We start from the raw sequence: 21,443 nt of genomic DNA, 5'->3' as shown, positions 1-21,443 counted from the left end.
ACAATCCTCTCCTGTTTTAGTACTGTGGCCTGTTGACCTTGGTATTGAAGGTCAAATTGAAAGTTTACAGTATTTACAGGTTTATAAAATGATCGTTATTCTTGTACAGAGGAACTTTATTTTCTACACATCTTTTTCTTATGGCTTTTCCCATATGTGCCTTGATTTTCACATGCCAAATAGAGATTGAGCTTTTTTTTTTCTTTACAGCCATCCTATTTGGTTGTTTTTAGTCTTTTTTTTTTCCTTAATCCCTAGCAGTAATTAGAGGTGCTTGGAAACAATAACACATTTTGCCTTTTGCTCATAAAGAGTTTCCCTAAGAATTCTACATTTTCACACTTTCTGGTTTATATGTATATATTATGTGTTCTAAAAGGTTTCGTTTTTTTCTTGAAGTACTTTACACTTTAAAAGAACAAGTAATTAAATTTAAAAATTCTTCTCTGCTTTGAGATGTGTATATGTATGTATTTTGTGGGTCCATAATCTGTATGTGTCAGTCTTCTTTTTTCCAATTCACTGCAGCATCTCATCACTATGTCCTTGCATTTGTGTTTATTTATTATGTCAGTCACTTTCCAATCATCAGTTAATATTTTCATGTTTTGCTTCTTCTGTAATCAACTAATCCCTTTAAATAAATGCAATATTTCTGGACCAAATGCAACATTAGGACTGCAGTATGTCTCTGAGTCTGTTACAGGAGCTAATGGAAATAAAATGTTGACGCAACAAAACCCGCTCGCTTCGTTTCTTTCATAGTTTTATACTGTTATAAAGCCTTACAGTAAAATCCTCAAGTTATCCTTTCTTTCTCATAACACCTCTGGATAATTGCATTTGTGGCTACCTGTTAAAACATTTAATCTGAATTATTCTTAAAGGTTTAGTGGATGATGCTCTTTTTCCGTGTGGATCATCTAAATAAGTGGTCCTCCTAATTGTCAATCATCCTGGTGATATGTTTACGTAAGGCCGTCCTACGTGCTCGTCTCCATTTTCACTTAAGGGTGGTGAGTCTGAAATGGTGAAAAATTGCAAATCTTTTGGTAAGTAAGTTTGTATGAGTGATGCAAACAGCAACTTTTAAACTGAGCGTGCACGAGGAGAAATGGGCTCGTGCACACTCTCACACGCATTTAATAGGTGTTCCCTCTGGGGAGCGGGTACAGGGTTGTGCATGTGCTTAAGTGGAGAGGGCGGGTCTGTTTAAAAATTTGTGAAAATCCTCCACTATACCTTTAAGAAGCATCACTTAAAAAATAAAAAGGGTAGAAAAAAGGATCATTAAGTGTTATTAAAAATCACTTTTCTTAGCCAGTTGTTTTATTGTTGTTTTATTTGATGTCCAGTTGGAGTCTGGAGTGCTCTATTATGAACATCAGCTGCCCACAGAGCCTTTCTGGGTGGTTAGAGACTCCATGGAGTTCACTATGTCATGCCAGACATTTCCAGAGGTCTATCATTTCCTCCCCATCATGTACTTTGTTTTTAGTGGAGAGCCTTTTCAAAAATTTGGGGAAATCCTCAACAAAAGGTTGTGTCTAATACTGTAACACAAACAACAGTTTAGTAAATACATTTTTGCGAGTGAGGACCTTTTTCAAATTTCACCATCAAATTGAGGACCAGTTGTTGCAAAGTGAGGACATTTTCCTGGTCCTCACATGCTATTTTGCTAATGGTTATGTTTAGGGCTAAGAGGTAAAATGTGTTAGGGTTAGGCTTAGGGTGAAGTATGCATTGGTAATGGTATAGGGCATAGAAAGTTTGAAAATGACTGAAAATCAATGGAAGTCAATGGGAGTCAACACAGGGTCCTCACTACGATAGCAGAACGAGTATGTGTGTGTGTGTGTATATGTGTATATATATATATATATATATATATATATATATATATATATATATATATATATATATATATATATATATATATATATATATATATATATATATACATTATGTTTTTTTCTTAACCTTTTTCAGTCTACTTGTTTAAAAGCTGTTGTTAATAGTTTTGACCAGCAGGTGGTGATGCACAAGCTTTTGAAGAAAAAAATAAGCTATCATCCTTTTCAGTGAATGGTATTTGTTTTAAACTTGTCTATCAGATTATTTTCTTGTTTTTTCTCTTCTTTTCTTCTTCCCTCTGTCTATCTCTGGCTTGCCTTAAGAATTTGTCCTGAAGGTTTCCAAAACTCCTTGGCAGAGCTGTTCCACCACGTATTTCTACTTGTACCACAAGTCCCCTTGTGTTTTAAAGACGGTTGCTTTCTGTTGTATAAAATAGAAATACTGTTGTTGAACCCTAAAAGTAAAGCAAGTGAACGGAAACTGCAGCATTCCTGATGCAGAAACAAAGAAGGCTGCATATTCAGTGTCATACTTACAACGATGTGGATTTTCCTGTCAAATGATTATGTAAACAGATTGATAACTTAAAACTAAAAACAGCAATCTATATATGAATACAAACTGAAACAAATTTGAAAATGAAATATGAAATAAAACTAAAGTTTTGCTGCGATGGTCTGCCTTTCTCAAAGTAAATCAAGAACAAAATGGTTGTTTTCAGATCTAAAATAAAACTACAGAGGGCTACAATGACAATGGTTTGGGTACAAAATGGCAGTTTTAACTTGACAAAAAACGAAATTAAGCCTCATTTGCACAAACTTATCAAAACTCATGACGGAAAAATAGGACATAGTGTTCACTCTAAATGAAAGAAGAAGATACTGCGGTTTTTGACTCATATGCACAATCACATGGAGACCAAGTGAGTTTGAATGTTTTATTTACAAAAAGCAACAAGAATCTGGAAGCAGAGAACTGCAGGAAGTCACTGCAGGAACTTTCTGGTTGGTCGGAGGGGAGGAAGCAGACTGATCAGGAAGGAGTTGGTTTTTATCATTCCAGACAGCTGAATTTCAGCAGATATAAACCAAATGTTTTCAAATTCTCAAGATATTTGCATGTGATGATAAAATTGATGACCTAAATCTCCACAAAATGGATTCATCCCTGCCCCTGAGGTAACAAAACATTACAAGATATATTGTGTTCCCTTTTGATGTCTCTAAAAGTTATAGTCTCACATATCACAGAGTAATAGAAATATATTTTAAGATTTTTTTTATAGAAATGCTAGTCTATTTTATTTCTCGTGTGCTACTAACTTCCATTCTTTTGCTTCAATAAAAAATTATAAATACACACATTGCAAAAAAAAATTAAATCTTACATTTTTCTTAAAAATAAGTGCATTTTATCTTGAACTGAGGAGATACTTTGCCGATTAAACAAGACTATATTTAAAATAAGAAAAAGCAACTGCATTGTCTTATTACAAGCGCATATTATCTAATTATGTTATTTTAAAAGTAAAAATATGCATCCCATTGGTAAATCATCTTATTTTCCTACTTAAATTAAGGGTAAATACACTTTATCTGAGAATTTTTTACCTGAGCAAGACCCTTAACCCCACACTGCTCCCCGGGAGCTGCACAATAGCAGCCCACTGCTCCCCAAGGGGATTGGTTAAATGCAGAGAAGTAATTTCCCTCTGGGATTATTAGAGTATAAAAAAAAATAAATAAATAAAAACAGACAGAAAAGCACAAGTTATGAAAAATTAAAAGATGTTGATTACTAAATGGAAGATCTTCTTTAGAATTGTTTTATTTGACTGGATAGATTTATTTTTAAGAAAATGGCAAAAGTTTGATGTCATGTTAACCTGCACCACAGAGCTACCGCCACACACATGCAGCGTCACTTTGTTGCCGTAGGAACAACTGCTTTCCTTTTCCATTGGAGGGGAGAGGCCAACCAGTTCATGTTTAACCTCCCCCATTTACAATCCAGGCACCTCCACAGCTGTGAGTGACTTTATTGTGACACTTGATAGTTAGTGGTTGAGGTGCGGTTTGGATTCAGCTGATCACAGCATATATCAGTGACTATAGACGTTAGTAGACTATAGTACTTCATTATGTTTAAAACACATTAAAAAAAATACAGTACCAATGAAAATGATTATAATTTCAAAGGAACTGAGATCTTCAAAAAAAAAATAATAATAATTTAGATATAAAGTGATGGAATATGTGTTTCTATCAAAGCATTTAGCTTATGGAACAATCTGAGCAAAGAATCGAAAGAATCACAATCAATGTTTATATTTTAAAGGGTAATAAAAGCAGAATATACAGAATATAAACCTAAAAAAAACATATATTTGCATATATTTTAGATTTGGAAGTCAGATGTTTAATTTATCTTTTGTATATTTTCATATGCTTATTGTGTTATTGATGCTTTTGTGATTGAAGTTCTTTTTATATGTATTCATAAAGATGGGGGCAGATATTCTTTGTGGTGCCTTTCCTTCAGGATCTAAGAATGTTGGTTTTGTTTGAATACAATCAAGGATATAAAAGTTCTAAATAAATATTCTCAAACAGTTCACATCTACCTAACTCAATAGAAAAACAACTTTTGACTAGTATTTGAATATTAATACAAGATCAAAGGGGACTTTTTAGTTTTTGTTTAGCTAGATCTGGGATTGTAAGACTTGGTTAAAACACTTTTCACACTGTAACATCTGTATACTAAATGGGCGAAAGCATCTTAACTTGTAACAAACAAGGCTGTTTATTGAGATCTTTAACTGATCCAGCAGTTGGGGGGTGTTAATCCATGTTCAACATCTCTCCAGTTGTCTTTATCAGTTTCTGGGATGTCAAGAATGTCATCATCACCCAAATCATCAAAGCATCTTTCATGTGGTCCCAAAAACACTGACAATCAGTTAGCAAAGGGTTAATTGTTTTAAGGGGTTTCAATGTCTCATGAGGCCTCATCTCACCATCACTACCCTTTAGCTCAATCATGATGCAGCAGCATGCAACCTACAGATATCTTTTAACCATATTATGTACATCAGTTTTTAAAGTCATTTTGCATCCAGCAGGCCACATTTTCTTTCCTTTATCTTTAAGCAGAATAAATTATTTATTGTAAAAGCAACTTTGTTCGTGGTGTTGCATCACTGGCTACACCCACCATCAAATGGTCACCCAATGAGGTCACATCCAGCGAGAAATGTGACATCATACGGTCATATAACACCATCACCTTTTACTTAGCAACTAATTATTTCAGATGCTTTTTCATGTTATGTCAAATAAAATTATCCTCTTCAAACTACAAATACTGTTTTTTATTTGAAAAACATTCATTTAAATGTGGAAATTTCACCTCATCTCATCCAGTTCCGAGAGTTGCCAGCTCACTTTCTCAAACGATGAACTATTACCATTTTTTCGTTGTAGGCTTTTTTTCCCCGTGCTGCATTAAAAACAATGGCCCCCGCATTACTCCAAATTCATCCTCTGGTTCCTTGCTTTGGCTGCATGTCTATGTTGTGAATATCTACATCTCTAGTTTAAGTGTAAAAGGAGTTTACAAATACAAAAATGTTTTTTCTTAGTGAAAGGTGCTGAAATAGACTATTTCAAATTCAGGCCCCTTTTCCTCCATGTGGAGCTTTGCAGCTGTTGGGAATTTATAAAAAAAACTATAATGAGACAACCCTTTCATGTGAAAAACAGACATTTATACCATTTATTGACATTGAGTCTTGTATTAAGATCTTAGCAAAGATGAAGAGAAGAACTAAGGAACCAGCTTGCTCTCCTGTGGAATTAAGACAGACTCAGCTGCCTTGACATCTGATGTTTTCATCACAAGAGTTTTATATATAGAATTAATTATAATGCATTTCATTTTAAAGCCATTCTTTAAATAAGACATACATTTGATTTAAATCAACTTAGCACACTTCCTAAAAACAGACTGCAATAGAAAAGATTTCCATACTTCTTGCTTTAACAATCAAAGGAGACGATAAAACTTTGAACAGAATCGGATCAACACAACAGCCCTGACTGTAAATGTACCGCATCGCTGTCCAAACGATACCCAGGTGGGCAGGGAGCATCCATTTCAAACCATGTACGATTATTATCACGGCTCAAAACTAAAACTTGTGTGCGAGATGACTCCCGCCTCCTAAATAACCAGGCGGCGTTTCCTTCGTCAGTCATCTGGCTCAGCAACGCACTGCTCCACAATCTCTCTGAGGTTGGGGTTTTCCATGGCCGCTGCTATCCTCTCCTTATCGTTGATCTGCTTATTAACTGGAGACAGAAACAGGTGATGAATAACAGGACAAAAGATGAAGCAAACACCTATTTGCACAGATTCCCCATTTTCAATTTTTAATCACACCCAAGTAAGAATAAATTTATCATGTATTAATATTATAAAGATATCAGGACTTTGTATAATTTACAAACAAACAAAGGGCTTATAGGGTGCATAGTGTAACCGTAGCACTGCTGCCTGCAAAACCGAGGTCCTGGGTTCTTCCTGTGTTGATTTGCATTCATGGGTGATTTCTAAATAAACAGGCCTCCTCCCACTGCCCCAAATCCTGTCTGTTAGATTAACTGCTGTCTCTATCAAGTGTTTCTGCAGGGCTATTTGTCCTGTGATGGACAAATGACCTGTCCAGGGTGCATCTGTCCCTTTTTTTTTCCGTCACCGTTTCATCTCCAGTGAGGTTTGCAGTCAGGCTGAACACAGAGGTATTACGACTCCTCGGCTGCGTCCACTTTTACTCCCATGATAGACGTCTACTAGCCTGGGTGCCATTCCGAACTTAGTCCCGCCCACAAGGTTTGAGGTCAGGAAGTTCGGTCTGGCTCTGCTCCATAGTAGCGCGAGTATGATCGCCCACCCTCTGGCGATCCAATCAAATTGTCAGGGCGGGCTTTATACGATGATGGACAGATGATCAACAGTAACGTAATCAACCACGTGACCAATGTGCGCTTGGGTGACAACAACAATGGCTGCCGCTGGAGAGTTGAGGTGTGTAGATTCTGCTATTAGGTCTGTTCTAGAAGATATCGACAGAAAATAAATTTTAAAAGAGGAACAGAGAAACGTGATCAAGTCTCATCTTCTTATTCTAGGCGTGAAACTGCACGCTTTGATTTTTGTTGACAACAACTATGCGTCGCTTAACATACGTCACGCACTCCGTTGCTCTTATTGGTTGTAGGTCTATCCAATTGAGTGCAGAGGCATTTTTTTTCCTGGTTCGTTCAAAACACGCCCCATAATCACAGCTCTATGGAGCAGCATCAGACTCATATTCTGACTAAAATTGAGTAGGACTACGTCAGGCTAGATGTCTACAACCATCTCCCTGGTTTTATTTGAATTCCTTATCACATGATTGCTTCTACACTTAGCTTCTGGTCCTGGAAATGCTGTCAGTTTTATGCCAAAAGACACAAACCTTCAATAAATCTTTCACTTGACTCATCAGTTTACAGATTTTTTTTATAACCCAAACGCATAAAAAGAGTAATTTAAAGGATCTGTAGACTCAATGGTGTCTGAATTCCCCCCCAAAAAGGAGGAAACAATAACTTTAGAAGACTGGACTGAAAATGCCCAAAGTACAAGACTGTATTTGAGCGTTGGCAGGAACTTTCCATCAATCACTCGCCTCTAATAAAATGTGTTTTCATCCTTGGAAATGTTTCATCCCCATATGAAACTTGTAGACGATCAGGAAAGAGAGGTCTGAATGTTGTTTTTTTACTAGAAAGGAGCGACATTCAGACTTGGCTTTGGTGAAAGCGACCAGTTTCTGCGTTTCGATCAGAGTAGCGTTGCCGTGTTTAAGCTCATGTTGTCCGACAAAGCAACTTCACCTTCTCGTGAAAATGATGAAAACAGCATAAAATGCATTGATTCGCCTCCTGGTCCAGGTTTAGGGGCCAGCGAGCGATGCACTCTCTCGATTGTTCAATGTGACCTAAGGTGAAGTGATGCACTAAAGTTGTAACTACAGTCTGTCAATCGCCTCAAATAAAAGGTGGATTTAACAGCGATATATTTAAAATTCCCCTGGGAGATCCCTCTGAAGTGGCTTTCACCTACGCAGTCACTGCAGGAGGTCCTATAAGTCTCAGTTTTAAAAAAAAGAAACATCTACTGACAAATGTACTGCTAATCGGCTAACAACAGATATAAGAATGCTAAAAAAATGCTAATATTGACCAAATGTATCATCTAGCCAGTGTATCGGTCTATAGTGCAACCAATTTTAAAAAAAAATAATGGCTTACCATCTTCTTCAGTAGAATGGGTTCCTTCTGAAAGGTAAATTTCCAACTAAAGAGAAAAAGAAAAAACAACATTTAAAAAAAAATTGATGTTTTTGTAACTTCATCAGCCCTCAGCCTGAAAAGGATGACGATTTAAAAAGCTAACAGGGCGTCAAGATCCCTCTAAAGGAACAGAAACAGGATACATAAAGGACAATTGAAATATTTCTTTCCATTGACGAAGGCTTTTAATGATTCGAATAACAACAAAATGTTTGAAACAAAAAATCTCCTGATTGGGGCCGTTGTGAGGACTAATTGGATCGTCCTTCATCACACTCACCTTGTGTTTGAATGGCAAACACCGCTGTAGCTTCACTTGAATGCACAGGCCTGCAGAGATAATACAACTTTATCAGACACAAATAATAAAGCAGAAAATAAAAGCATGACTGAACCAATTATACCAACTTCATAGTTCAGAGATGATCATTCATACCTACAGAAAATAAAAATTAAATATATTAAGTAAGTACATTAAAATGACAAGAACACTGCAACTTCTATGGTTAGCCTTAGCGGATGCACTGCCTGCATCCTCACTAGAACTTAGAAAGTAGAGAACATCAGCCTAGTTTCAATGTCCTTTCACTGACACCCCGTATCTCACAGAATAGACCAGGGGTGGGCAAACTTTTTGACTTGCGGGCCAGAATGGGTTCTAAAATTTGACAGAAGGGCCGGGCCAGGAGCATTTGGACAAGCAATGTAATTAATTAAACCTGGGGATTGAAATGTATAAAAAAAACAGACAATTTTCAAGACCATAAGGCGCACCGTACTAAAAGGCGCAGTCTCAGTTATGTGTGCCATTTCTGTATTTAACACACACATAAGGCGCACCGGACTATAGGGCGCGTTTTTTATATACAGGTACATGTCCTCTACTACATTTAAATACCTCTACTGAGTATTTAAAAATAGAGCGGGAGCAAAACTGAGTATGACTGTGCTTTATTCATGTATTTATTACAAAGTATTAATCAAACCTGGGAGCTGGCCGTGAGACAGACACATCGCAGATGACAGAGCACTGTGATCACTCCTAAATTAACTTAAAATCCTGAAACCTGCCGACGGAATATGTTCGCTTTTATTACCGGTATCCTGGTGCCTGCAGTTTAAATTATTTAGATGAAAAACACCTGCCAGCCGCCGCGGTGAACCCGGAGGCGACCAGGCCTAGAGGCTGCTGATGAAGGGATTTCTACTGTCGGCACACCGCTGGTATGTCGGGGTCTGAGCGCCTCCGACAGAAATAGTATAGGCAGGATGATAATCTGGATGAACTGACTGCAATTATGAAGTTTTCAGGTGGACTTTCTCACTTAAAAACGTATTAAAACTACTTTATTCCCACTGATCACAGCAAATATTGCTGCAAGATTTAGATTATTTAGATGAAAAACACCTGCCAGCCGCAGGAGACCCGGCCCAGAGGCTGCTGTTGAATTAAGTTTTCAGGTAGAAAAATAGAGCGGGAGCAAAACTGAGTATGATTGTGCTTTATTCATGTATTTATTACAAAGTATTAATCAAACCCATCAAAGTCATCATCCTCTGTTTCTGAATTAAACAGCTGCGCTAAATCAGACATGCCAATTTCCCCTTCTTCGCTGTCAGAGTCACTTTCCGTGCCGGGCGGCTCCTTGGAAATAATGCTGGCTTTTGTGAAAGCTTGAACAACAGAGCCAGCAGACACGTTAGTCCAAGCATCTACAATCCATCCGCAAACGGTGGCGTAATTTGCCCGGCGCTGCCTTCCACTTTTTGTTCAACTGTGGTCTCCGTCTGTCATCCATCGCTCCCACGCCGCTGGCAGCCTTTGAACGGCCGCTTCACACCGATGTCGAGCGGTTGAAGTTCCTTTGTCAGACCCCCCGGGATAACGGCGAGCACAGCGTTCATATGATTCACCTTGTTTTTCACATCGGCTGTGAGATGGGCACGCATGAAGTCACAGATTAACAGCGATGGTGATGCGTGGAAAAAACCACCTGGTCTCCTCACATACACCTCCCTCAGCCATGCTTTCATCATCTCCTCATCCACCCAGCCTTTTTCATTTAATATCATATGTCATCAGAGCGCTGTGTCTGTCTCGCTGTCAGCTCCCAGATCAGCTTCTCTGATTGGTTAATGCGGCGCTTCCAGCAGCAAAACTTTAATTTTTCCATCTCGAGCAGCAGCAGCGCGTTGGCGGCGAGTCAGATGCTTAAACGCTTCCCGACGTGCTGCGCCTGCTGCTCAAAACGCGCTGCTGGGACCTTTTGCTGCACCTATACTCCCGTCAACCATTGACTTTGCATGTAAACTCTGCTGCTTCTGCTGCTGCGTCCGTTTCACACCGATGTCAGCGGTTGAATAACAGCAAGCACAGCATTCATTTGTTTCACCATGTTTTTCACATCAGCTGTGAGATGGGCACGCATGGAGTCACAGATTACCAGAGATGGTGATGAGTAAAAAAAAAAAACACCTGGTCTCCTTACATTCACCTCCCTCAGCCACTCTTTCATCATCTCCTCAATGAGGTGGTCTCAAAAGTAGCAGTTACAACACACATAGGGCGCACCGCACCAAAGGGCGCACCGCACATTTTGAGGGAAAAAAAGACGTTTATGTGCGCCTTATAGTCATCAAAATACAGTAATTTGGACAAGTTCGGCGGGCCGGATTAAAAAGCCGTAGTTTGCCCATGTCTGGAATAGACTTTAAAACACTTCTGTTAGTCTATAAATCACTGAACAGCAAAGCTCCAGATTAAATTACAGACTTGTTGGCAGTGAATGAACAACCCAGACCTTCCAGGTTAACTGGATTAGATGGGGGTTTTTTTGTAGGGGAGAGCTGCCTTTTTGTTTGACCCCAGTTTTCTCCTGTGTATGTGGTGGTTAGGCAGGTTATTTTTGTAGGTTTGTATATTTTAGTTTTAGATTGAGTTAGGCAAGTCCACTTTTCTTTTTCTTTTAGGGTTGTTTGTTTGTTATTTTGGCCTGGGCTCTCCCTGAAACCTTTACTGTATTTATTTAAAAGAAATGACAGAACTAACCTATTTCAATGCCTTTTTGACTCCTTCATTCCCTGTCTAAATTCATGTTACCTCCTAGACCCAACCAGAGGATGTAACACTACCATGCAGAACCAAACTGGAATAAACTCCCAGAAAACTAGAAAATATTTTAAATCTTCAATTGGATTAAATCCAGATTAAAACCTTTCAGTTAAGTGAAACCCTTGACTGTGTGTCAGACTTTGCTTTCTCACCTGCAGTGGGTGTAAAAAGCAGCTACTGGTTTTTAAACTTGTATCACATCCTGGCCTCACTCCACTGGCTGCCTGTGCTTTTTGGAGTCGTTTTTAAAAGTATTATCTTTAATTTTAATTGCTCAAATGACCTTTTCCCATCTAACCTCTCTGAACTTCTTCATCCCTACTTGCCTCCTCGGTCCTTCAGGTCAGCAGAGCAGGAGCTCCTGCAGGAACCGAGGTTTAAAAGGAAGCTCAGAGGAGCCAGAGCCTTCTCTATCGCTGCTCCTCTTTTATGGAACGACCTCCCATTGCACATTAGAGAGGCTCCTTTACAGCCAGATTTTTAAAAAGCTGCTCAGGACTTACTTTTATTCATTGGCTTTCAACACTGGCAGGACCTAGTTGTGTTTACAGTGTTTATTCAGTTTTTATAAATGCCTTTTTTATATATCTTTATGCTGCTTTTTATCTTTCATTGTGTTTTACTATGTTTAACTATGTTCAGCACTTTGTTTCAGCTGTAGCTGTATTAAGGAGCTCTACAAATGTAATGGATTTAATGATGATGACGACTAATTAGTTAAGATTTCAGACCAAATGTTGTTTCATATCCTCTATTGCTTTATATAATCTTTATATTTGAATGAATTACTCTTATTCTCTCCACTTTGAATCGTCTTCCCACAGAAATCTGCCATAGGGATAAACTTGCCTTATCTAACAGTTCAGAAACATAAGGAGGAACTGGAGAAAAGAGACTCCCTAAAGTGGAGAGGCTTAGAAGAGGTCAGTCTATGAGCAGCCAATACGGATCCCACGGTAGAGATGTCCAACTTCTGGGGGAAGCAGGAATCATTTTAGGCCAACAGCCACTAGGCAAGCTCAGAAATGTTATTTGTATCGCTGTTCAAATCCCTTCCATACACCTGAGGACCTACATCAGTGTAGAGAGCGCTGCAGAGCCATACTTTTATTTGAAATGGGGACAATTTCAAATTTACAAACTTTGTTGACTTTTCGATCACATTAAAGCCTTGAATGAGCTGCTTCCTTTTGGAGGCAAATAACCTTCTATTACAGCCGACCTTTGAAAAGCTTTGCTGCCTGTTCCTGATCACAGTGATCTATGCAGGTTTAACATCTGGACAAACATCCCGTCTCCTGGTTTCAGCTGGGTGTAGGGCAGCGGTCCCACTCACCTATAAGAGTAGCCAAGGAGCAGTGAGGCACGGTAGGAGAGAACCTGATGATGATGAGGCACTCATCCTCACTGAGCTCCTGCACCTCCACACACTTCTCCGTTACCACCTCCAGCTCCTCCAGAGTGTTCGGCTTCTCAGGGTCCCGGATTGATCGGATCACATCTGACGGCAGAAAACAGGTTTTTAAAGGAAACTTTCTAAACGACATCTAAATAACCATCCATCCGTCAACTGGTTGCTTTATTGAGGCCAAATACAGCATCACATAGAGACTGACAGGCAGTGTCCCATATTTTTATCAGTATCGGTCCAGATATAAAGAAAAAAAACTAGATCTGTATCGGCGACAATTGACTCAATATAGGGGCCGATCTAATCATTCTAACTCTATGCTATGCCGTCATGCGGCAACAACACAACACGATGGAGCAAGCGAAAGGATCTGCGGTGTGGTTTTTCCCGCTCTCTTAGCCTACAAGCCCAATGGCGTGCAACATTTGTGGGAGAAATGTTCTGAGGGGGCGGTGTTAAATCTTCAAACTATAACACCACCAACTTATTGAAACACCTTCAGAAGTTTCATAACAAGAAAAATGCTGAGATTATCGGACTCAGCAAACAAAAAGGATGCAGCAGGAAGCAGCTAACTTTGATGGAAGCAAAGGAAAGAAGTAAAATATTTCCATGTAACAGTATATAGGCCAAAAAATCACAGAGATTATACTTGATAATGAATAATGACACTTTTTTTACATGTTGACCAAGAAAGAGAAGTTTTGGTTTAAGATTTTGTGCACAGCTGTTAAATAAATGAGTCATAACATTTGTATTTGGGTTGTTTCCTTTTTTTTAAGAAAAGGGAAATCAAATCATATGCACAGAAGAATGATCCCAGTTTTTTTTTTTTTTTTTTTGCACAATAAAACCATTTTTTTAGGTAATAATTCAGTGCTGTTTTTGGTATCGGATCGTATCGGCCGACATTAAACTTTAAATATCGGTATCGTATCGGAAGTGAAAAAGTGGATCAGTGCATCCCTAGTTATCAGTTCTGAATAATCTTCTTAACTCCTTTTAAAGCCAAGTGTATAATATTCGATACATGAGTTTTTGAGACCACTCAACATCAGTGCGGTATTTTTGTTCTTGAAACCCTGAACTACACAATCAGACACATGCAATGAACAGAAAGCATATTAAATATTATAGAGAAATGCCTGTATCAAAATTGAATGATCTCATTAACCTTGTATGTAAAATGTATGGTTTTTTTTTGTTTGTTTTTTATTTTGAAAAATTTGAAATTCCTATCAATTATTTAATATTTCAGGCTTTAAAATGATAAAACAAATGTCAATGATAGTCACTGAAAAGAGAGAAGGGATTTGGAGACCATTGCTGCTCAAACTTAAACAGGTTATAGAGACTAATGTTTAACACTGCTATGTAAATGGCATAAATAATACTTGGATAAATGCATTTCATTTTCAGCTAATGTTAAAGAAATTAAGAAGCGTTTTTTCTGCAGCACTGGGGTCACAAGGATTAAAAGAATTAGGAGGAAATCCTTTTTATATGAAATGAACTTGTTAAAGGGTAAAATCAGAAGATGTTTCAACAAGGAGGAAAAAAATAGCCGCTTTTTCTGTCAGACAGCTGAATTCATTAAAAAAAAGGTTTTCCTCTTTCCAATCATAATGCATCTCTAACAGCAGCTTCTTCAAAATCTAAATATCAACCCCTTAAGTTCAACATTTCCTTTAACTTTGATCGAATTTCAGAATAAATGTCCGTACCGTAAACATCTAGAGCTCTGTCCTCCATGGTCCTAGAGCTCCTGCCCGGAGAGGAGAAACCCAGAAGGGTCGATTATAAAAGGCAAAAACTATTTAGGCGCTTAAAAACCCCCATGATGCAGATAAAAAAGTCTGAGAGGATAACTATTTTGGACAGGAAGTCACGTAGCTTCCTGGTCCTCTTCAGTTGAGCAAAGAGGTGCATTAGCGCCCCCACCTGGTGTGGAGGGCGGCACACCGGGCTTTACTGATCATGTCTAATTAACAATGTACAGTTCTTCTTCTACGTCTTTTATCAAGCTCCTAATTTTTAGCTGACACTTGTTTTAATATTAATAGTGTTTTTAACTAACACTTGTTTTACGTAAATTGTTTGTATGCTTGAATTGTGTAAATAAAGTGCTGTTAAAGTCAAAAGTTTTCTTCTTCTTCCTCTTCTTGCACCATTTCTGATGAGGGAGAGCTAAAATATAACAAGCTGCTAATGTAATAATGTATTGTTAACCTGAGTTTTTTTTGTTAAATTATTGTTTAATAATTTTTTTATTTATTGAAGAATCAAAGTATTATAAGACATATCAAAACAATTATACAAAGTTGGAAATTGAATATCTTAGGAAGCTGAACAAAGTATGTATAATATAGCAAATAGAATCATACAGAGAACCTATACAATTAGAAAACAAAAATAGTAATTAAATAAAAAAACCAAAGGACTCTTGAATTTTAAGTAAATTCTCAATGCTGTATATTGCATCATTGATTGGGCTTTAGGGTTTTTACAATGGGTTAGTACTTCTTTTAATAAAAGTATCTCACTTATAGAAATATTGAGAGATGGTGTAATTTTTTTTAAATCAACACTAATGTATGAAAAATTTGGCCAAAAGAATTAAATTGTTATTACCGTAGTTTGATTCTCTATATGCCGTTAAAAAAACAAATCTTATTATATCAAAATTCAAAAGTGGTAAAGAAGTCTTTTGTAAGATCCAATTTTGAAATTCTGTTAAAAACCAGAAAATCTTCTTCTTTTCTATTATGCCGGATCGTAAGCAACTTTAAGGTGTATACCGCCACCTACTGCACATGAGTGTGTAGCAAGATTACTTTACACTAAACGCTATTTTTCTTTATTTTGCATTCTGTAGGTCCAATGTACACTTCCGCTCAAAACATTTACAAATAGAAAAACACATTGAATCCTAATCTGTAAAAAAGGTTTAAAAGAGGATATATGTCAGATTTACCTTCAACCTTTATTACGTTCAATCGGTTGAGGGCCTCAGTAGGTCTAAAGTAGGTTTTCTGACCCTTGAATTAAAATATATTGGATTCTGTATTGGACCACTCACTTAATAAACATAAAAAATGTAACATTTAAAAAACAAAGGAGACTTTTTTTTCTAATGCTAAAGAAGATTATGTACTTACACTTAATTTGAAAGCAGCAGTATGAAATACAAGTTTAATTTAAGCCCAGAACCATTTAATATAAACAGAGTTGACGGGAAATGGTTTTAGAAGGGTTACACAATTCATTCAAGACATTTCCATATGGATTAATAAACTGACTAGTTGAATATAACCAGTCACTATGACTGTTGCAGGAGAATGAATTATATCAGTGGTTTGCATCAAACTAATCACTAACAAAATTCAGTTTTAATTAAATTTAAAGCTTTATCTGAATACAAACCTACGATGGAATGGCGACCTGTCCAGGGTGTACCCCTCCTCTCGCTCATTGACTGCTGGAGGTAGGCACCAGCACCCCTCGCAACCTCACTCGGGATAAGTGTGCTAGAAAATGGATGGATGGATGGATGGATGGATGGATGGATGGATGGATGGATGGATGGATGGATGGATGGATAAATAAAAAAAGTTTAGTAGCAACGGTTTCAGCAACATCTGTAAAATTGGCTGGGAAGAGAGTTTTAGAAAAACTGTAATTTAAACTTTCCCATCCAATGTAGAAAGGATTTACTGGAAACACTGAATAATGATCACAACTATGGACAACTAGTTTATTTTCTGATAAGAATATAACTATTAACCACACAAAACTTTGCAATGGTAAAAAAAAACATTATTCTAACATTTCTATATTCACATGGGCATAAAAGGGGTCACCATCTTGGTGCCTGCAGGTGCCAAGGGGCCCTCAGGGGCCTCACGGGGTGCCCACAACATCTTCTGAAATCAGCACAATTCACAGATTGAAATTTTTATTTTATTCTGTTGCCCTACTTTTTTAATAATTTATGGAGCATTTCTTCATTTTAATCATACAGAGTATTTAAGCATTTGCAGAGATTTCGAAATGACAATATCACAAAGAAAAGAAGCTAAAAGAAAGAATAAAAATATGTTTAGTTTGTATGAAGTTAAGGTGAACGCTGATCCTTCCTTCCTTCCTCCCTCCATTCCTTCAAATCCTCCCTCCATCCTATCCCCCCTCCCTCATTCCCTCCTTTCCTTCCTTCCTTTTATCCTTCTATCATTCCTTGCTTCCTCCATTTCTTCAAATCCTCCCTTCATCCTATCTCTCCTTCATCCTTACTCATTCCCTCCAGTTCTTATTTCCTTCCCTCCTTCCGTGTATCTTTCCTTCCTTCCATCATTTCTTCAAATACTCCCTCCACCATTTCCCTCCTTCTATCCTTCCTCGTTGCCTCCATCCCTTCCTTCTTCCATTCCTTCAAAATCCTCTCACCCTCCATTCTCCCTCCTCCTACCCTTCCTCATTTCCTCACTTCTTTCAAATCCTTCCTTCCTTTTAGTTTTCTCTCCTTCCTTCCTTCCTTTCTTTCTTTTCGTTCACTCTCTCCTTCCTTCCTTTCTTCCTTCCGTTTCGTTCTCTCTCTCCTTCCTTCCTTCCTTCCTTCCTTCCTTCCTTCCTTCCTTCCTTCCTTCCTTCCTTCCTTCCTTCCTTCCTTCCTTCCTTCCTTCCTTCCTTCCTTTCTTTCTCTTCATTCTCTCCCTCCTTCCATCCTTCCCTCCTTCCTCCCCCTCTCCTAATGAAAATATTTATTAGTACGGAGTTAAGGTGAACGCTGATCCCTTCAGTTCATAGGTAACTATTGGTAGCCATTCATATGAGCCATCAAGTAGCCCTGATGACCACTGTTGCCCTTGTGACCTCTGTTTTAAAAGAACAACTGAGATTCTTTCAACAACCGGAAAACGTTGCTTTTACTTTGAAAGAGCCACGGCCGCGTTACTTCCGTAATTGGTAGGGTCCTGCTCATAGATATCCATAATAAATACCTTTATTATGGATATCTATGGTCCTGCTAAGCGGTCTGACCCACAGATATCTATGGTCTGACCGCCCTCCTACCGCCTCCTATTGACTGAAGACTGCAGCTGCTGGTAGCTCAGCGTGGGTCCGTTTAGAGCTTCCTGATTGGTCGGGATCGATCAGCTGACTGTTGTGTCACGTGACTGAAAGGAAAAGGAAGCTTATCGGCTGTGAAGCTGATGTTTAGATGTTGTGAAGGTTCGGGTTCAGACTCCGTCCTCAAGCTGCGAGGAGATGTTTGACAGCAGGAGCCCCTTGGAGGTCCTGCTGGTTCCTGAGGACCAGGCAGGTGATCAGCTGGCAGACCTCAGGAAGGCCCAGATGTGTCCCGCAGGTTCCCGGCTCTGCTGCCTGGGGGGCTCCGGCCAATTGATGCTGTGGGCCCCTGGGGACAGGAGGGCCCCCCGGTGCTCAGCGGACGGCCACTTCTCAGAGTGAGTTCAGACACCTCCACTTCCGGTTACCCCGTCACGTGCTCCCTGCTTGTTATGAGATTAACCAAAACAATGAAGAGAAGTCAGTCAGCAGGGAGTCTGAGGGTTTAACCAAAACAGTGCTGAATGAATGTAACATTTGCTCCTGTTTTTCTGCTTTGATTGATCATAAAGTGGTTTACCAGCATTGATTAAAGTGATGACTGAGCAGTTTGAAGTTTTACTTTTCTGTTAAACTTCCTCCTTTCTGTTTTATTCTTTTTAGTTCCTGTAATTTGTGATGGATTTATTTAACCATCTCGTCGATTCGAAGAGAGAAAGCATCTTTAATGTTGGGGACCTAAACAGTCCTCTGCTGCTGATTAATACAAACAACACCCAGATGGTTTCTGTTCTTTTAAAAAGCGCTGACACTTTACATAAATCCACATAAAACATTATTAATAACTGAACCTTGTAATCATAAGTTTAAGACAACAAGAAAAAACGCCAAACAAGGCAGCAGAAATCTTGGTGATGTCAGAATATTCAGGTCTAAATCAGACTTTGCAGCATTTCTTTTTCAGGGCCGCTCTTAATTTCAGCGTGCGAGGGCCACGGCCCCAACACTTACTCTCCGGCCGAAGCACTTACATATGACAGTAAAGAATTCAAGGAGCTCAAGAAGTAATACGATGTTAACTACCTAAATGATGCATGTCGTATATATAGGCCTTCCTTGTCATGCATATCCTTGTGGCGGTTGGCATATGGTGTCATTTTCTATTTCTTCAAACTGTAAAATCCTTTCAACAAACTAAATTATACTAAAACTAAAATGCTTTCTTTAAACCTCTTATATTTGGCGAATTTATGTTAGAATATTTTGCAAAAATAGGTTGCGGTGCACGATGGGGTTTTGCATCTAAAGGCCCTTGACCTTATGCTTTACTCATTTGTTTTTTACCTAAGACCATAACACCCCCCCCCCCCCCCTTTTTTTTTTGTCTCTGTTCCCCCTCCCCCATTTTTTCTGTCTCTGTTTTGTTTTGGTTTATTAGTTCATTAACATTAGCACAGCCTAAGCTCAGGGTGGAGGGGAGGCTGCTGCTGTTTGTTCATGTTTATTGATTATTTTGTTATTTTTATACTTTTTTAATATAATCTATCACTGCATGCTTCTGATTTATACTTTATGATATTGCATGGTCTTTGTAAGGGCAGAAACTAAAATAAAGCCTGGGTGGAAAAAAAAAAGAAATCTCTGTGAGGATCATGTTCACCCTTGGGCCTTAGAAGTTCAGGGTCAGCCAGGTTCTACGCTGCACTAAGAAATGCCCCAGATTCTTACTCGTACCTCGGGTCCTGAAAAATATTACTGAAGAGAACAGAACCAGAAGATCGGATCAGTTACATTCAGAACGCTGGAGACTGGAGATGCACCGATCCAAGTTTTCTGAACCGATCCCATACTGATATCTGGGCTGAGCGCCCGGATCCGATTCATCCGATAAATGGATAAGCCATATATCTTGCCATGAATGCTTTAGCCTTAACATAAACATTGTTGAAAAGAGGTAACAAATGGATAAATTGACTTTATATTATTTATTGACTATGTAAAGATGCACCTGATTGGATCTCCGATAGGAAATCACAGCAATCCGATCCGGCTAATATCTGAGCAGATATCCAATCCAGGTGTCAGAATGATGCGTCTCCAGTTTAGAGGCGTTGTAAGAAATCGTCTCCAGATGAATTTGTTCTTATATGGTGAACCTGAAACTGATCCTTTGTCGGCAGCTTCAGCTGGGAGGAGGTGACGGCCAGCAGTCGGAGCGTCAGCAGTTTCCACCTGCTGGCTGTTGGATCTCAAGGTGACCTGAAGCTGCTGCAGGCTGAAGCTGAACCCTCCGTCCCCGTTTCTTTGCTGAGCGTGCAGAAATGTTCTGCAGACCGTCTGCTGGAGGCGATCGGAGAGAAGAACCACAGTGAGTCCTCTACTGCACGTTGTCTCCTGATCATTTGGTCTCAGACTGAGCGGCTGGGCTTTTGTCTCCAGGTGTGTGTGAGCTGGACTCTGTGCAGGTCCTGTGCTTTGTGGACGGCCGCAGTCGTCTGCTGGTGAACTGGAGCTGGTTGCTGCAGCTGCAGTGGGAACGAGAATCAGGAGAAGCGAAGATGATGTCCTGCCATCACTTGCAGCCAATCAGCAGGACCCAGCATGCAGCTGTTCAGCTCTGTGGAGAAACCCTGTTCACCCTCAGCTCAGATGGACTCATACGTATCCTGCAAAAACATTCTCACACTGAATGCTAATTAAGCTGCTTTAAGCTTTAACTGAAGCAGCAGAGCCAAGGTGTCATCATCATCATCACCAAGCCTGTTTGTTAGCATATGTTGTATTTCTGGCATTTTCCTGATCTTTCCTCCCCACCAGATGTGTTTGCTGTAACCGATGGCACCCTGCTGGCCAGCATCAACCTCCCCGCCTACCTGGAGGATGACCTCAGCTCTTCATCTCCCTCCTCCTCTTTCTGCCTGGTTCAGGTGTCAGCAGATCTCAGCACAGCTGTAGCTGTAACCCAGTCTCATGCAGCTGTAGCCGTTGACCTTAACTACTATTTCAGGTACAGGAGTCAGTTTTTTTTTTGTTTAAGGTTTATCTTTGTGTTTAAGGAATCCTAATCTCTGAAACTCACATGATTTGACACAATAGAAATCGATCTGATTCAAATGAAATGATCTGGAAATAAAATCCGCTTTCTCGTCTGATCAATAAGCTCATAATTGCTGCGTTCACCCAGCATGACCCAAATCAGATCAGTTTGCTCATGTTCTGCTTCTATCTGACTTTTTCAAGGTCCAGTTCTGATTTCTGACCTTAAAGAGAAATCAGATCTGAGCCACTCCCATCAGAGGATCGTTTCCCAGGCTCTTTGTAGATCTGTTTGTGTAGATCTATTTTAGTAAATCTGATTTAGTAAATCTGTTATTGTAGATCTGATTAAGTAGGTCTGTTTTCGAGTTAGACTTAGACTCAACTTTATTAATCCCTTGGGATTACTCCTTCAGGGAAATTATGTTTCCATTAGCTTGTATAGAGTACAAAGAGTTAAAGCAAGATGCCATTAAAAATAACGATTGCAATAGACAATATAAAAAGAATTTATATAGTAACAAAAAAGTATATTAAACAAAAGTTGTAATGT

The 21,443-nt window shown here is 38.9% G+C and overlaps 2 protein-coding genes across 6 annotated transcripts in view; one reads left to right on the top strand and one right to left on the bottom strand.

Annotated features, from left to right (window-relative positions):
• Positions 1 to 5,610: 5,610 nt before the first annotated feature.
• ciao2a (cytosolic iron-sulfur assembly component 2A) lies at positions 5,611 to 14,682 on the bottom strand. The gene is made up of 5 exons (XM_038274240.1): positions 14,512 to 14,682; positions 12,713 to 12,877; positions 8,545 to 8,594; positions 8,223 to 8,268; positions 5,611 to 6,215 (listed from the first exon to the last, which is right to left on the bottom strand). The coding sequence occupies exons 1-5, from the start codon at positions 14,537 to 14,539 to the stop codon at positions 6,115 to 6,117; spliced, it is 390 nt and encodes a 129-aa protein (XP_038130168.1). The 5' UTR covers positions 14,540 to 14,682; the 3' UTR covers positions 5,611 to 6,114.
• Positions 14,683 to 17,933: 3,251 nt separating this feature from the next.
• The window catches only part of spg11 (SPG11 vesicle trafficking associated, spatacsin), a 49,309-nt gene continuing 45,799 nt past the window's right edge, over positions 17,934 to 21,443 (top strand). For all 5 annotated transcript variants that reach the window (XM_038274248.1, XM_038274247.1, XM_038274246.1 and 2 more), the window contains exons 1-4: positions 17,934 to 18,252; positions 20,035 to 20,222; positions 20,294 to 20,515; positions 20,672 to 20,861. In XM_038274248.1, the coding sequence (XP_038130176.1) occupies positions 18,053 to 18,252; positions 20,035 to 20,222; positions 20,294 to 20,515; positions 20,672 to 20,861 (800 nt within the window). In that variant the 5' untranslated portion in view covers positions 17,934 to 18,052. The remainder of the gene's footprint in view (positions 18,253 to 20,034; positions 20,223 to 20,293; positions 20,516 to 20,671; positions 20,862 to 21,443) is intronic.

The sequence above is a fragment of the Cyprinodon tularosa genome, unplaced genomic scaffold (genome assembly GCF_016077235.1).
Source record: "Cyprinodon tularosa strain WSP-4 unplaced genomic scaffold, ASM1607723v1 ctg900, whole genome shotgun sequence".
NCBI lineage: Eukaryota > Metazoa > Chordata > Actinopteri > Cyprinodontiformes > Cyprinodontidae > Cyprinodon > Cyprinodon tularosa.
Note: the sequence above shows the minus strand (reverse complement) of the source record. Positions and strands in the feature narration are given on the sequence as shown.

Excerpts from the sequence above, each read along its gene's own strand:
- ciao2a (XM_038274240.1), bottom strand. The coding sequence starts at position 14,539 with ATGGAGGACAGAGCTCTAGATGTTTACG. Across the intron at positions 12,878-14,511 it reads CAGAGCTCTAGATGTTTACG|ATGTGATCCGATCAATCCGG; the intron begins GTACGGACATTT and ends TTCTGCCGTCAG. Across the intron at positions 8,269-8,544 it reads GTTTGCCATTCAAACACAAG|TTGGAAATTTACCTTTCAGA; the intron begins GTGAGTGTGATG and ends TTTTCTCTTTAG.